This window comes from Phocoena phocoena, chromosome 6, assembly GCF_963924675.1.
Source record: "Phocoena phocoena chromosome 6, mPhoPho1.1, whole genome shotgun sequence".
Classification (NCBI taxonomy): Eukaryota; Metazoa; Chordata; class Mammalia; order Artiodactyla; family Phocoenidae; genus Phocoena; species Phocoena phocoena.
The window spans coordinates 110912992-110929896 of NC_089224.1; the positions used below are offsets into that span (position 1 = coordinate 110912992).

A 16905-nucleotide genomic window follows, 5' to 3' on the forward strand; every position below is an offset into this window, starting at 1 on the left:
CATGAAAAGTGGCTCAACCTCATTAGCTACTGGAGGAATGCAAGTAAAAAACACAATGAGGTATCACTCCACACCTATCAGAATGGTCAAAATAAGAAACAGTGACGCTACCAAATGCTGGTAAAGACGTGGAGAAACCGGATTACTCATACACTGCCTGCGTGAATGTAATATGATATAGTTTGGCATTTCCTTTTAAAACTAAAGATGGACTTAATATATGACCCAGCAATTGTACTCACGGGCATATATATTCCACAGAAATGAAAACTTATTTTCATGCAGGAATTTGTACACGAGTGTCCATAGCGGCTTTACTGATAATGGCCACAAACTGGAAACAACCAAACGTCCTCCAGTGGATAAATGGTTAAACAAGGTGTGGGAACCACTGGAATATTACTCAGCAACTAAAAGGAATGGATTACTGATACACACAGCAACTTGGATGAGCCTCAAGGAAATTATACTGAGTGAAAAAAGCCAACCTCAAAAGGATACATACGGCAGGATTCCATGTATATAACATTCATGAAATAAAATCATTCTGGAGACGGAGAACAGCTTACAGGGTGGCCAGGGGTTAGGCATGGGGAAGGAGGCGTGTGTCGTTTGAAAACGGTAGCACGAGGGAGTCTTGCAGGGAGGGTACGGTTAGATATCTTGATGGTGGTGGTGGTTCCACGAAGCTACACACACGATAAAACTGCATGGAGCTACACGCAGACACACAATCACACAGACACATAAATGAGGGCACGTGTAGCTGGCGAAATCCAAGCAAGCTCTATGCATCGTACCAATGTCAACTTCGTGGTTTGAACATTGTATTGGTACTGCAGTCGTGCAAGACGCTGACATTGGGGGAGGCCGGTGAAGGGTACACAGGACCCCCCTATACATGCCTCGGTAACTTCCTGTGGATCCATAATCATTTCAAAATAAAAACCTGAACATCCAGGAGAGATTCATTGCCTAAATTATGGTCATCAAAGCGTGGAAGGCCACCGCCACACAAAACCCAAGGACGGATGAAACAAGGAACACAAAACCCTCAGGGCAGCATCACTGCTCACGCTCCTGACACAGGAGGGCATGCTGTTCGGCGGAGGCCGCTCCCTCCTCTTCCAGGACAAGGGTTTCCGCTGGACCCACAGGTGCCCAGTTGGAGACTGCACCCTCCCAGCAGCCCTTGCAGCCAGGTCTGCCATGGGACTAAGTTCTTGTTAATGAAGGTCCAGTGGAACTGATCCATGCCAGTGCTGGGTCTGGTCTTACAACACCTGCGCGTTTTTCCCTTTTAGTAAACTCAGAAGGTGCCCATGACTCAGCTTCCACCACGCAGACCACGTCCCAGGTCACGTGGGTGAGACGATGGAGGGACAGGCTCCCTGCGTGACCGCGTGGAGGAGAGCAGCCCTGGGGTCTGAAGCACTCCCTTCCTCTGGAGCGCTGAAGTGGAAGAGACAAGTAAGTGTCTGTATTCTTTAAGCCACTGTTTTGGGGCCTCTGTGTTGGAGTAACTTAGCCTTTGCTAAACGGAAAAAAGCAGGTTTCATAACAGTACGCAGTATGATCTGCTTTTTACAAAAAACGTGCACGCACCAACACGCCCACAGGAAGGTCTGGAAAGGTATATACCGACGTGCTCTGGTCGTTGTCTCTTGCTAGTGGGAATGATGGGTATTATCTTCTTTGCTTGTCCACATTACCTAATTTTCTATAAAAGGAACACATGTATTCCTTCTGGAATTAAGAAAGCGAGGCTGCGATCGAGACGACGGCCAAGAATTAGACAAGGGTGAATAACGCGTTAAGTAACGATCCACCCCACAGGTGGGGGGCTGGTGGAGCTTGCTGGCGGCCCAGGCTGGCTCTCAAGCTCATGGCCTCTTACTGTCCTCCACCCTCCCCTCATCGCCCCCCTCGTCCCCTACCTTCCCCGTACCTTCTTGGCCAGAGGGACACTTCACTCTTTTGTCTCTATCGAGCTGGGGGACCCACGATGCAGATGAAGTGCACTGGTGGCAGGACCCACCCGTTCAGTTAGCACCGAGCCATCGCTCCCACTGTCCCCGGGGACAGCCACCGTGCAGCTGGAATTTCAAACTCAATTAGCACAGAGACAGGCTGACGCTGTCCTTGAGTAACTAATCATCTAAAAGCTGCCAAGACGATGCTCTACCTGGGATGTGCCTGTGAACTTGAAGGTATGTTTATCTCTTCGAGTACTAATAATGGGGAACAGCCAACCAGCAGTTTAAAATGCAACTTGGGAGTGATGTTTTGAGGTTCCTTCCATGAATTCAAGGAGCAGGGGTGGGGATGAGAATGGGGGAAGGATGGCAGAGATGGCGAGAAAAACCTGCCTGTCCTAGAAAGTGAAGCCTAATTATTCCCCGAGCAGACCAACTGGAGGACAGGTTTGTCCACGAACGCCCTGCACAGGCTCATCTCTGAGGCACATACGGCGTGGCCTTGAATGAGCTCTGTCTGCGGTGGACCAGCCCTGCCGGCTGCACCCCAAGAAGCAGGTGGAGCGGAATTGGCCCACCCCTCCCTGTCGAAGGCAGGACAGTGGAAGCCCCACCGCTCAACTTCGGCACGCCAGTGGGGATGCAGACGCTGCGAGGCACCGACGAGCAAGGTGGGTCGTCAGATTTTGTCCTCTATCTGCAGACCCGACGGCCCCAAGACGCCTCCCGTCGAGTGGGCGGGGGTTCGGGACCTTGTGAGAATCCTGGCGGCTGAAGTCGCCATCCCTTCTCCTCCTCCCAGCTCGGGTGACCTTAAAAGGCTCTCGATATAGCATCAGGCCCACACTCTGACACTCTAAATGCGATGGAGAGTTTGCACATTAATGCTGAAAGATCATCATTTTGTGCCTGCAGCTTTCCGTCAGGAGTGTGAAGTGTAAAAACATCACTCGATACCAAAAGGCCGATTCCCAATTTAGTGCGGGGAAAAAATCTGGACGACCTTTTACGGCCCTCCTCATTCCATCCTGTCAGCTCCTGACGGGCGCCCTGCTGGTTCACAGTAACCTGGCCGGCAGAAAGTACGGGGTAGATGCATCGCTGCTTATCCTGGCAGGGAAGCATCTGTAAGACAGAGCTTTCCAAGTTCGGGCCGAGTGCTTCTCGGGCAATTCTTGACACAGCACGCTCGGCAGAGCAGGGACTGGTTAGTCCCTTTGCTTCTGGGGAGGAAGCTTCGCTGTTGAGTAGCCATGGAGCTCGACGACGCGGGCAGTGGGACACCCAGGCCCTCCAGGCCTCGAGCACACAACAGGGAGAACAGTACGAACCCACCTGGGAGTAGAGCAGACAACATATGGAAAGCGCCTGGCACAGAGGAGATGCTGAGCTGTCAGGGTGGTAATTAAGTCACCTAAAATACCTCGTCGTTCTGGCCTGGAGCTCACCCGTGCACAGTCTCAGGAATGGGGGGCTGGCACACCCGTTGATGGCCATGCTCCTTTCTGTAAGGGGTACCAGAGGATGGTTCCAGACCCAGTGGCTATGCCCACAGCAGCATTAGGTCCCAGCTTCCCCCCAATCCACATCGTGAAACTGATCCCAACCCACCTCCAGCCTCTACTTTTGCCCATTTCAGGTCAACATGTTCTCTAGATTTGAACGGTTGACACACAAAGCCAGGCTCTCTCATGGGTGTCTGTTAGGCACCAAGTGTTCGGGGATCTGGTGAACAAGCCCCTCACCCTCCGGCCCCTCTCACCTTTCCAGAGCCCAGCCCCCTCCCTTTCAGCTTCCCCCACTTGGCACTGAAGAAGGAGAAGGTCAAAGGGGGGAACGCCCTAAAGGTTGACTAGCCCGACCCTTATATTTTTTCCCCTTTTAATGAGGGAAAGTTAAAAAAAAAAATAGAAGAGTAGCACGCATCACCCACCTATCCAAAGTTCAGCCTCAGTAATTATCTGCTCATGGCCAATCATGTTTCGTCTACAAGCCCCCCGCCCCCTCCAACTCTCCTGCCTCGCCATCACTGGGCCATCAGGCGGGCGTCTTGCGGGAGAGGGGACGGGGTCTCACAGAGGACGAAAGACTTGTCAGTACTACAGCTGGGAGTAGGAGGCCAGAGTTGAGGCCCTGGCCCAGGCACGCCCTTCGCACTTTTTGCTGTTGCTACGCTCTACCTGTGCTCTCCTTTGTTTATTTTTATTTTTTATTGAAGTATAGTTCATTTACAATGCGGTGTTAGTTTCTGGTGTGTGCTATTATTCAGTATTTTTCTTTAATGGTCTCACTTTTTCGCCTAAGTGCCTTAGTTTAACATGGAAGCTTCTTATCATGCCTGTAAGTGGGGAACAGGCATCAGTGGTCACAGAGAGTAGGTATCACTGAAAATGACGCAGAGAGGATAGGAATAACGTCACTCAGTCTAAGTAGAAACCACTGCCTGCCCACGGCTCTGAACTCAAGGTCTGCTCTCTCTCCGTTGGAAACAGAGCTCGGCGGGGGGGTGGAGGGATCTTTGGGACCAGCGAGGACACTCTCAGATCTGCTGCAAACACTTAAAAATCCAAACAGCTCTCTTACAATGTGGTGTACTGTTACCACAATCCCGTCAATCATCAGAGGGCTGGTTTCCTCATACGTGAACCTCCCTGATGTGCACTGTCAGCCAGCTGGCAGTCGGGATGCACCTGCCATCAGCACATGCGCCAACTCACCTTGTCGTCACTTCACACGAGCTCTGAGTACCCATATGTCCTGCACGGGGTCAGCCTACTTGCCATTTAAATGCCATGCGACAAAACGTTATTATACACCCAATGTCCTCAATTCGGGATTTTCTTGCAACAAACAAGTGTCTTACAAGACCAAAGAAAGAAAGATACCCGCAAGTCAGTGCAGCTGTGTTATGCTCTGTTACCGGGAGCCCTGGGAAGGGATCGCCTGTCACATGTTAAGACAGTAAGACTTGAGGCAGGAGAGACTGCAACCCCCCTTGGAAGACATGAAAGGAATTTCAGGGCGATGAAAGGCTGGTGTGACTGATTCATGTGTCACACAGGATTATCATTAAAGCGCGTGCCATCGTTTAATTGGCAGCACGCTTTTCTTAGGGGATCACGAAATAGGGGTGCATCTTACAAGTGATGGCATCTTAAATGTGATAAACCCTGGTATTTAATCTAAAATCACCCGCTGTGCGGAAGCGTTCCTGCACTACACCACACTGCCGCTCACGCTACTGCCCCAAACTGGCCCCTGAAAGCACCGCCATCTCCTAGAGAGACCAGTGGTGCTCAGACTCAGGCCCCTATCAGCCACCTGCGGGGCTTGTTAACAACGAGGTTGCCAGACCCACCCCCCCAGAGTCACTGATTCAGCCGGCCCGGGGTGGGGCCTGAGGATTTGTGTTCCTAATAAGCTCCCATGATGCCACAGCTACTGGACCATACTTGGAGTGGCACTGTTTATTGCTTCCCCCATCACTAAACCCCCTTTATCCTGTGGGCCTTTTTAGCCTGGCAGGGGTAGGTGTGGAGGGCCTGGGTGGTACCAGAACCCAGGTGGGAGCCACCCATTCTTCTGGACACCTTGGAAGGCAGCATCTCTCCGGTACTGTTCACCACAAACAGGACACTACTCGTCACCTAGGCTGGGCTTGCGGAAAGCTCTGGGGACTCCCCTGTCCTTCTCAAGACCTTCAGCAGGTCAACACTTCTTCATATAAACAGGTTATGGCTTTAAACGTCAGGGGCGAGGCCCTGAATAAACTCAGCACACTGGGCTGGAATCTGTTCACGGTAATATTTAGGACAAAATGGGACAAACAAGCCAGGCCCACCTGTCCCGCCCGCTCACACATGTTCTGGCTGGCAACACAGGAAGAGTCCTTTCCCTTTAGTATATGTATGTGTGAATGGTTTAGTAAAATGAAACATCTGTGCACTTTTTCCCTCAAAAAGAACAATCCATTTTTCAAGCCGCTGAAATGTCTTTGAAATGGAATATTTGCCAACACTTCGCTCTCTCCCGAAAGCAAGAAACAGGGAAATGTGTCCTCAAAAAGAAGTATTTCAGGGCTTCCCTGGTGGCGCAGTGGTTGAGAGTCCGCCTGCCGACGCAGGGGACACGGGTTCGTGCCCCGGTCCGGGAAGATCCCACATGCCGCGGAGCGGCTGGGCCCGTGAGCCATGGCCGCTGAGCCTGCGCTCCGCAACGGGAGAGACCACAACAGTGAGAGGCCCGTGTACCGCAAAAAAAAAAAAAAATAAATAAAAGAATTATTTCAAACGCAGACATTACTAAGTTATTTTTCCTTCAAAAGGCCCAGATCTGCTCACATGTTCACGGAACTGAATGTAAAAGGTACTTTAAGAAACTGGAGACAAAGCCTTGTCCTGGGTACAAACGGTTTATTGCTTATAAAAATAAGTTATGGAACAAAACAAAAAACTGAGCACGACACAAAGGCTCATTCCAACTATAAAACGACTTAGAACACGGATCCAGGCGGGTCGATGGACTAGTACTGCGAACATATACGGGAGAACATGCTGTCTAACTTCCTTATAGTGAGTCCTAAGACGGTCCCTTTGCCTTCCACACGCCAGCTCAGGTGTACAACAGTCCCATTGACAGAGACGGAGTCTGCTCTTCAAGAAGCTCGGCCTTAGCGCACGACATGCTGTTTTGCGGAAGCGAGCGGGCGGCGGTACTGCTATCCGGGCTGCAAAGACACGTCTGAGCCATCGCTATGACTGAGGGCTTGTCTGGGAAGGTGCTGGATGGGGGTCTGTGGGCTGGCCCGGGGCTGGGGAAGGGTTACTGCCGGCAGGTGTCGTGGAAGGCTTCGAGGGTTCGGAAATCCCTCCACGTCGGGGGAAGGCCATCTTGCAGAAACTTCCCGCAGCGCTGGCACGGGGCCTGGAACAGCTTTATGTAACTTCTTAACCAGGTCTAAAAAGAGAAGTGAGGAGAGAAATGACAGAAATGGGATCCGGGTGCTTCGGATGTCATCCTTCCTGTCAAGCCTAACCATCACCAGGATAGAGAGCCTGAGTTGGCTGTGACCCCCAAGAGGCGCCCTGTGACTTTTCAGCAAACTCTGTGCAGAACCCACAAGGTCACAGCACTGCCGATGCTCAGTCCTGGTGCCCCGGGCCCCTCCCAACTAAGGGGATTTTAAAATAGAAATCCCTACTCTCAGGCAGGCGGCACTCCCGGAGGAGCAGCCGTGAACCACGGCACAACCTCACGGCCCGGCGGGGGCATAACCACATTTCCTCTGAGTCCCGAACGTCAGCATCGATCCTCTCCTTGTTCACCACCCAGAGGTGGCCACAGACACGTGCGGAGAGAGGGTGAGTGGAGAATTCCCCACTAAGGTCAACGTGCCTTCCTTCTGATCTGGTTTCAGAGGTCACCACTCGCTGTCACAGCGTGGCCCGACACACCTGGGGGGAGGGCAGGGACAACCTGGTGCCACCAAATAACATAATGAATGGCAAGTACGCACCGGAGGGGTTCAGAGTGCAGAGGTCCTTCGGGCATCATACATAAGGGTGAGACTCTCATAACTCAATTCTCAAACTCAAGGAGACTCACAACCGTACCAACCCAAGCCCACAGCAATGGGCCAGCGAGTGAGGCGAGCTCCCGCTGTGACGGGGGTGTGCGAATCTTGTCATTTAACATCCTCCTGAATCAGGCAAGAGGAAACTGCTCTTTGGAGCGGTCGGCCGAGTGGACGGATACAAACGCTTCTGCTTCAGCCAGCTGCCTTCCTGGTGGCAGACCGTGGCTCACCCACCCTGTCCCCCTTCCAGAGGCTAGGGTTCAAGGTTTTGGCAATAAACATGAGGATGTCAGTGGATCATTCAGTCAAACTATTTATTCTTCCTAAACCCCAAAGTCAGTTACCAAAGGGGAACTGGGCATTACCACATGTCAGGTTAAAGAGCAAGTCTTTCGATCCGTCCAAAAAGGAAGTGCCCGCTAGAGATAGCCAACTGAAACAGTTCTCTCTACACGAGAGCGCCTCTGTGCGACGGCTCCGCTGAGCCCCAGGTCTGCTTCTTCAGCCTTCCCAGCGTGTGAGCCCATCAATGAGCCGGGCTGTATTTTCTGAGAAATGAACTACAGGCTCCTAGAAGCTTAACTGCAGCAGCAAACGTGACGAGGTGGATCGGACGCGCGGAACTCCGCCTGGATGTCGGCACTGAGCAGCGCCTGCTGACGGGCCCATTTGCCGAGTATGTTCTCTAACGGGCAGCCTTACTGGCCGGAGTTGACATGGGGCAGCCTTACCGGCCGGAGTTGAGATGGGGCAGCCTTACCGGCCGGACTTGAGATGGGAGCGTTAGCGGCAGGGAGAGACGGAGCCTAGCGACGTGAGAGCACGAAGCCCCGTCAGCGTGGCACTGAAACAGCTGGCCACGTCTGCCAGGATACGGTGGGGCCAGTTGTTGGCCCTGCTGAGACGGACTGGAGGGCATGTGATCAATCAATGAATTGGCTCCAGGTGGGAGCCGGGGGCAGAGGGAGTCCTGACGTGCAGGACCGATCTCCAGCACGTGAATATCCTGGTTCAATGTCAAGTCACCGATGGCCGAACAACCAGCTCGAGAAATTCTGAACATTAAACGAGAGCTGGTGGGAGCCGACCCCAGTACACCGGGGGGATGGCTGTTTCTGGGTCACTCCCCATCCTGAGCTCTGACCTGGAAGTCTAAGGAGTAGGGGTCCTGGAGGAACGGTGTCACGGTACCTGCTCAGCGCCAAGCACAGGGCCCAGCACAGATCAGGAGCTCGATAAATACCTACTGATTAAATCAACGTTGGAAACTGTGCTGGAAGGTCACTTCTGAAACCACCATGTGTTCGGCAATGATAGGAAACACCAGCTAATTAAGCAGGACATGGTTTCTCCTAGATCTCTTCCCAGTTGAAAGGAAGCATCATTTCCAAACTGGACCGTCTCCCCCCTGCGAGGCCCTTGCAAGCTAAAGACGGTCCAGCTACCTTCCGAGCTGCCTGTTCTCACTTAAGGAGCCAAGGCTCAAGGATTTGACTCCTTAAGCCACTTACCATGAAGGATCGGACCACGACGTCGGGCATCTGGGGCAGCTGGTAGTGGAGCAGGGCGGTGGTGGCATGGTCCGTCACCTGGGAACCAAGGACAATACCTGGGTTAGAGCTACTCGGAACCAGCACAGAGAAAACAAGATGAAGGCGCTCTTTTTATATGACGTCTCGTGGAGGAAAAGACATCTAATAAAATCTGAAGGTTGAAAATTAGTTAGCAAAGTTGGGGGCAGGGAAGGGAGGGGAGATGCGTTGTAAGCAGACAGGACACAGGTAGTCAGGCCCGGAAGCAAGCGAAGTGTGGAAACTTCCAGCAACTCCAGACAGGCTGCGGCACCTGAGAGAGGCGTGGCCAGACGTCAGCGGAGAGGTAAAGAGATGGCAGATCACAGTCGGCTTTATAAGCCCCGCCACTGCATGAAACACCACCTGGACGCAGAGGCTCGTTTCCAACTGTCCATATTCGACTTCATCTTTACCCGGGAACAGTTTTCCTGCCGGCGTAACGGCTTTCTACTTCCTTTAATTTCCATTCTGGCTCATAATTTGTAGCCATACAGATTCTGTGACTGTGACCCTGATCATTTCTGATGATCTCTCCCTGAGGCCTCACAGATCCTGCTGTTACCTTTCTGAAAAACCGTGTCACTCCCAGTGTGGTCCCCTGTCTGACCAGCTCCCTGAAAGCTGTGGTCTACTGGGCCATACCCACTGACCCATAACTCCCCCAGCAGGGCCAAGGGCATGACTGCTTTAAATTCACTACAGGCATCTGGGGACCAGATAACAACGTGCACTAGGTTTAAGTCCCAGCTGTCTGCTGACCTGATCCAACTACTCGATCCCTCTGGGTCTCAGTGTCCCTCCTGAAAGGCAAAGGGTTCGTCTAAGATCCCCTGTAGTTCTGAAATATGATGACACCATGGATTGCTAAGGCCTGCCATCCATCACCAAATTAACAGATTATTCCTAATTTGATAGTTCATTAGGGGGGGTCTTGCCATTACAAATGTTGTGGTCAAAAAGCAAAACGAAACAACCCCCCCCCCCCACCCCCGATAAAATGATTAACTTTGTGAACAAGAGTGAACACGGTGTGCTGACGGGCTTTGGCAGCAGTTAAGCAAACTGACCAGGTGGAAACCAGCAGGGCTGGTCCAGGTCCCGCACAGGGAGCTGCAAATGATCCAGAAATTAGTCCAGCTGTGTGTCCACACCCAAGGCCAGAGGCTACACCTTGAAGAGGATGCAGGCTCCCCAGTTCACCGAACGTCTAAAATGCGATTTCCCCTGGGATAAAATGGCCATGCACGTGAAGTGCTTACCCTCCAGCCGTGCCTCAGGCCTGCCTGCCCCCTCTCTTCTGCTCTCCCCGGCCCCTGGACTGGCCCTCTTTCCTTCTGGACTTTCATGGCCTGCCTGGCGGCTGGTGAACCCCACTGGACGATCAGCTCTGTGCAGGCAGGGATCACGCTCATCCAGTTCATGCTGTGTCCCCAAGGCCTAGAATATCACCTGGCATCTAGCAGGTGCTCAATACATATAACTTAAAAATGGCCACTCATCAAAGGCCGCATACCAGAAACACCTGTACTGGCTTTCTTGCAAATACAGCAACGGTTCACATATCCAACATTGCTGAGAAATTCTTACCCAAATGACTTTCAAGATAAATGGCACTTATTCCTTCAAGTGCAAAGACTGTTTTTATTTTAAGCGTTTTTGACAGACAGCTTTCTAAAATGAGCAATGCTTAAAAAAAAAAAAAAAAACAGTAGAATGATAACTTGGCAAAATGGCGGGTAGTGATTGGTGGGGTGAAATGAACGGCTACAAAATGCAGCAAAGCAAACTGGGCCCCGATGATACCTGCTGAAAGCCTGGTTCTTACCCATCAAGATGCCTTGCTAAAAAAAAAAAAAAAAAAAACCCACACAAGTGCCATTTATAGGCTGATAAGACATTCCTTACAAATCACATGTGCCGTTACAGAAAAAGCCAAGTTTCCAGAGAATTCCTTCTCCTGCCCCTACTGTTTATTCTACAAGCCTCTTAGAAGCCCCACCCTGCATACAAGCGCGCAGAGCAGGTGTGCGTGTGTCCGCTGTCCCGCAGCTGCGGCAGTGCTCCTTTCCCAAGATGCAGAGGATCCATCTCCAGTCCCTGGACGAGGCTAGATCCGTCCATTCTGGCACCTCGGGCACCTGGCCTGGGGCCCGATTTCCCAAACACACGGATCGCCCAGAGGCCACGTCCGAGGCTGGGAGGCTTTGTTTGCATGTTTTCTTTTTACAATTTTAAGCACGGATGACCAACGTTTAAAATTCAGAAAATGTCCCCTAACTTGGATCCTCGGCTTCTCAACACATTGGAAGATCTGGGGGCAGTAACAGTGCACCTGCCTGATGGGTTGCTAATGAAGATTAAATCAGTCCAACCATATGATGGGCCCTGTGACTGTGTCCTGGCCCTGCCCACTGGCCCCCACGGATCCAAGTGGCCACCATCAGCGGGAGATAAGGAGGGGCAGTGCCTCTGGGCAGGGCAGGTACCTGCAGTCCGCTCTGTGTGCCCAGTCTCACACCCAGCCCGCTTCCCTCGTGCTACCTGCCTGGCACCTGTGGCCTGTGGATTTTAGGGCCTTTACCCAAACAGCGCCAAGCATCTCTGCCCCTCATCCTCCTGTTCGCTGGGTGCCTGGCGGGGCAAACCTGTGCTCATCTACCCCTCCCTTCCTTAGCTGGCCTCTGGACTTGACCTCTCCTGGCTGCACGGTGCTAAGCCAGCCAAGGCATCATGTTAATTACAGGGGCATCTAAGGCGCTCTTTCAGACCTGTTCCTCCTGTGTTTGTTTTCAGCAATGACCGGCCATCCACTCAGCAGCCTAAGCTGGAAACCTGGGCTTTTCCTCCCACTCGTACTCAAGCAGCCTCTTGCATTATAGCTCATTTATCTGGAATCCCTCTACTTTTTCCAAGTCCACTGTCTAAGCTTCCGCCTCTTCCTGTCGGGATGACCAGAAGAGCCCCAACTGGTTTCCTCTGGCTGTGGCACCCAGAGGGGGTGTTCTGTGGCAAGGGGTCAAGTCTGTGGCTCTGGAGGTGTAAACTCTGGCTCTACCTCTTCCAGCAATGCCACCTTGGGCAAGTTACTTCATCTTTCTTAGCTGCAGTTTTCCCATCTGGAACAGCGTGATAATAACAAACATTACCCATCACCTGGGATAATTGTGAGGATTAAATAAAATAACGTGTGCATGCTGTTCAATAAATATTAGTGATTATTATTACTAAGCTGTAAATCTAACCATGTCACTTCCCCACTGAAAACCCTTTCAGAGCATGTGAATGCACTCAGGGTAGAATCCAAAAGTGCAGACGTGCAGGACCTGGTCCCGCCTCCTCTCCCTACCCCCTCCCACTTCTGAGAACGTTTCAGCTCCCTGTGCTCCACCTCCTCCCCTCCCTCCCCTCCCCTCCCTCCTCCTCTCCCCTCTCCTCTCCTCCCTCCTCCTCTCCCCTCCCCTCCCTCCTCCTCTCCCCTCCCCTCCCTCCTCCTCTCCCCTCTCCTCCCTCCTCCTCTCCCCTCTCCTCTCCTCCCTCCTCCTCTCCCCTCTCCTCTCCTCCCTCCTCCTCTCCCCTCCCCTCCCTCCTCCTCTCCCCTCCCATCCCCTCCCTCTTCCCCCCTCCCCTCCCCTCCCCCTGCTTGGCTCCTCTTCCTCTTTCTGGGCCTGGTCTAGATCCCTGTGCTTCCTGAGCGGGTCATGTCCCTTTACTCAGACCTTGTCTTTCATAGCATTCCTCACAACTGAGCTTGTATAATTTTTTTTTTTTTTTTTTGCAGTTTGGGTTTAGTGTCAGTTTCCCTAACTTGGCTGTGAACTCTGAGAGGCGAGACACCATGTCTGCCTAGTGCCTGACACAGAGGTTTTCGAGTCGTGTGTTGACTGAACGGATGATCCCTTCTGTCTCTGAGACGTCCAGGGAGACTGGCTCATGTGAGGTTTGGGGACGGAGACAAGGGCCTTAGCGGGGTGGAGAGTGGGAGACAGGAGCTAAGGACGCTGGACCCTGGTCTACCCTTACTCTGCTGGGAATCTTGACCTTCCATCTGCTGGGAGTTGCTGGGGTTCACTGGCCGGTTCTTCCCTCCTTCCTGGCACGGGGGAACTTTCTGGTCTCTCCTGGAGTTGGGCCATGGGGCTAGTTCTGACGGAAGCATCAGGAAGCGGAAGGGGCGTGTGCTACTTCCACAGGAGATGGTGAAGAGCAGATGTGGGCCCTCCAAAACCCCCCTCCCCCTGCAGTGCTGGGAGCCACACCCTCAGACGGTGCATCTGCAGAGTGGCAGAGCTTCCGTGAAGTCGGGCCCCCGAGTGATTGCGTGGAACCCAGCCCTCCGACAGCTCGGGATGGGGGTATGGTGGGAGCAAGAAATAAACGTTTACTGTTTGAACAAGAAAAACTATGAGGTCTGTTTGTTACAGTAGCCTTCTCTCTCCTCTTCAGACCGAAATACTGTACCCTCCTTGGATTATTCATTTCCCGTCTAAAAGATGAGCCATGGCCTTTGCCAGGTCCACGGGTCCCGTAAGTGGCGGCACACACAAGTCCAAGCTGCGACCTAGGAAGCCTCCAGAATTGGGGCCGCGTGAAATGTGGTTCATGGACCAGTAGCAGCAGCATCACCTAAGAACGCGCTGGAAATGTGAGTTCTTGGGCCCCAGTGTAGACCTGGAATCGGAATCTCTGGGTTGGGGCCCAGAAATCAAGCCGGCCTCTCCAGCTATTCTCAGCGATGCTAAAATGCAGAAAGATGCAACTGTTACTTGGCACCCAGATCCCCTGGGGATCCTGCTACCGTAGGTGTGGGGTGGAGCTGAGACCGGGCACTTCTAACAGACCCCAGGCCTGCCCCTGCTGCGGAGGAGGGGCCACGGGCCGCTCAGGGGGCTGAGGATTCTGGGCCCTACAGGGAAAAGGCACTTCATTCTGGGGCACGACACAAAGGACTACAAACCCAAAGGAGATCTTGTCTTTTTCATGAGTCACAATGAACCATACTACCCAAATTTCATAATGGTGCTGTGGAAGGAGGGGCTGGGCGTGGTAGTGGTGAAGTATTTTCACAGCGGGTGGCGGTGGATTGGTAGGGTTTTCCTTCCTTCTGAAAGGTGCTCCTTCAGGACTGCGGGATAATTTTATTAACCTATGGGAGCCACATTAATGAGAGCTTATGATGTCTGTGTCCCGCTCATTCAATCCCCACAGTAGCTGAGGCGGGTGCTCCCCTGGGTCCATTTTAGAGACGAGGAAATGGGGACTTACAGAGCTTGGGAAGATGCCCCGGGCCACACAGCTGGCGAGCGGCAATGGGTACGTGGGCCCAGACCCCGCAGGCCCAAGCCTACACCGCCTCCCTCCTAAGACACCCTGGCCAGCTCTCCGGTTTGCTGATACAGGCGCACGTCCCAGGGGCCCCGGTGCCATCTGCCCACCACCTCCCAGCCCCAAAGTCTAAGGCAAGCCAGAGGCCCACTGCCAGGTGCAGGTTAGACCTGCAAATGTGGCTGCTGGGTAACAGGCTTCTCAAGAGCAGAAAAAACGGAATTAGCTAGAAAACGTCCTTCTCCAGAAACGGCTGGAGTCACGCACCAAAGCTCTGTTTTGGCATCTGGCTCCCAGGCAGGGCACGGAATCAGTTTGTACATGACTGGGCGGGCAACCTGGCCAAATTCAGCCTCTGTCTTCAAAAGGCCCAGTATGTTCTCTTAATTGCCAAATGGTGGCAGCTTTTTCTAGTGGCGACATGATCGTTTAGTTTCTTCAACTTCCCATCGCCAATTACAGAAATATTTTAATAGAAGGAAACAAAGCTAATTTGCTCTTACGTTTTCCCTCCCTCCCTCCCAAACTTCCCCCGACTGGTTTTCAGGTTCCCGTGGCTGAACTCCAAAGCAGCAGGTAAGACATGGTTGTCAGATGTTGGAGAAATTCACCTGCAATGATCTTCCTTTTTGTCAAAGCATTCCACCTTCAATATTTTTTTGTTTCCCGCTTTTCAACAACAAAGTTGTTTTTTTTTTGCTCAGCATCCAAGATGTGGGAAAAAACAGGCCTGGGGCAACAACAAAAAATTGCTATTAACTAATTTAAATCGACTCTGGACCAGTCTGGCCTCGGTTCGGGTCCCATTGTGATGCTGAGCTAATGAGATTCCCCTGGGAGATGAAAGCCTCCCTGTCTGGCAGCTGAGGCCACAGAAGGGCACTAATGCTCCCGAGAAAGGGAGGCCATTCATCCACCAGTGAGTGCTGGTTTGAAAAGAGCTCCGAAAAGATCAAAGCAGATGGCGAACCCAAGGAAAGAGGGAGGAGAAGACATGAAAGTTAACAATCAGCCAGGGAGACAGGGGATGCGGCAAAGAGGAGTGGGGTGGGGGGGAGAGGCCGGGGCCGGAGACTGTGCTGAAACCAGCAAGGGCGGGAAGAGGGCGCGCACAGAAAAACAGGGCGACTCCAAGGAGTACGCAGACACTGGGGACTTCGCCAAGAAATGTCCCGTTTCATCTCAAGGCAAAGAAAAACTGCAGATGCTCTGGCTTCGTCTGGGGTGGGCACCTCCTCCCCCTCAACCCCGTCCCAAGGCTGGACTGCAGGTGATTTATTTACTTAAAGGAGGGTGGCATTTCTATTGCTGCCAACACACCCACTTTGCTTTATGAAACTTACTTTCAGTTTTCTCCACCACCAACCAGGGCTTACTGAAATTCCCTCTCCTCCAGGCTCAAAGAGGCAGAGAAAGAAGGTCTTCCAGCACCCAAACTGATGGGGAACCCAGCTCGGAAAGGGAGAAAGGAATCTTTCAAGAGACCTTGGAACAGCTGCCGGTCAACACACTGAAGAAGAAGACTCCAGTCAAAACACGTCCCCAAAACTCCTCCACCATACTGTGTGCAAAGAGCTTCTGACGCCTAGAGGGTCCTTCGGAGGTCAGGAGTTATTTTAGCTGAACCCTAATGCAACCGCCTGCGCTAATGGCAGGTTTCCAAGTCGACGTCTACTGAGCACCAGCTCTGAGCGAGGGCTGGTCTACACCACGCGGCCCAGTGAGGAGCCTGGGCTTTGGGGCCAGACTGCAGGAATTTGCAGTCACTTAAGAGCCGGGTGACCTTGGACAACGATTAAATGGGTCAGTGCAGGGAAAGTGCTTGAACAGTGCTTGACAAATGGCAAACACCCACCAAATGGGAGTCATCCTATCTTTTCCTCACCATCCCCACAACCTTGTGATGGCACTACAAATGGAAGACAACTTCCACTCCAAGTGAGGGAGCAAAGTCACAGGGAGGTTAAGTGACCTGCCCAAGCCAAGCAGCAGAGCAGGGCCCTAGGCCTTCGGGGGACAGAGGCTGTGGCAGTGTGTGGGAAGGTGGCACATGAGGCCATCTCCTCCCTACTAGGGAACGGACCGCAAGACTCTTAGGGTAGAGGTGGGACTCAGTCCCAAGTCCGTTCGCTTACACCTCAGCTCTTACCACGTACACAGCTGTCCCTCTGCCTCACTACCAAAAGCTTCTGCCATCTTACTCAACCACCTACCCTGAACCCATCCCGACGCAGGACCCTCAAGAAGATCTCAAGACTGAGTGAGTCTCCCTGCCTCGCAGAATGACAGGAGGAAACGGGCAAATGAAAGCCGGCAGTGTTAAGTCAGGTGGGCAGGCATACTACTCAAGGCAGATCAAAAGTACAGCCTAAGGGGGTGGGGTGTGCTAAGAAAAGGGGGAAATCCCGCTGTTGTAGTGATGGCTTTGGCATACAGAGCCCACTCTTCTTCCCACCTG

At 52.6% G+C, this 16905-nt stretch overlaps 1 protein-coding gene across 2 annotated transcripts in view; it reads right to left on the reverse strand.

The window, feature by feature from the left end:
- Positions 1 to 6371: 6371 nt before the first annotated feature.
- The window catches only part of MED27 (mediator complex subunit 27), a 199521-nt gene continuing 188987 nt past the window's right edge, over positions 6372 to 16905 (reverse strand). Inside the window, exons 7-8 of one of the 2 annotated variants that reach the window (XM_065878764.1) lie at positions 9063 to 9140; positions 6372 to 6932 (exon numbers count right to left, since the gene is read on the reverse strand). In XM_065878764.1, coding sequence (XP_065734836.1) covers positions 6798 to 6932; positions 9063 to 9140 — 213 coding nt within the window. In that variant the 3' untranslated portion in view covers positions 6372 to 6797. The remainder of the gene's footprint in view (positions 6933 to 9062; positions 9141 to 16905) is intronic. The other variant, XM_065878765.1, reaches the window with a different exon arrangement.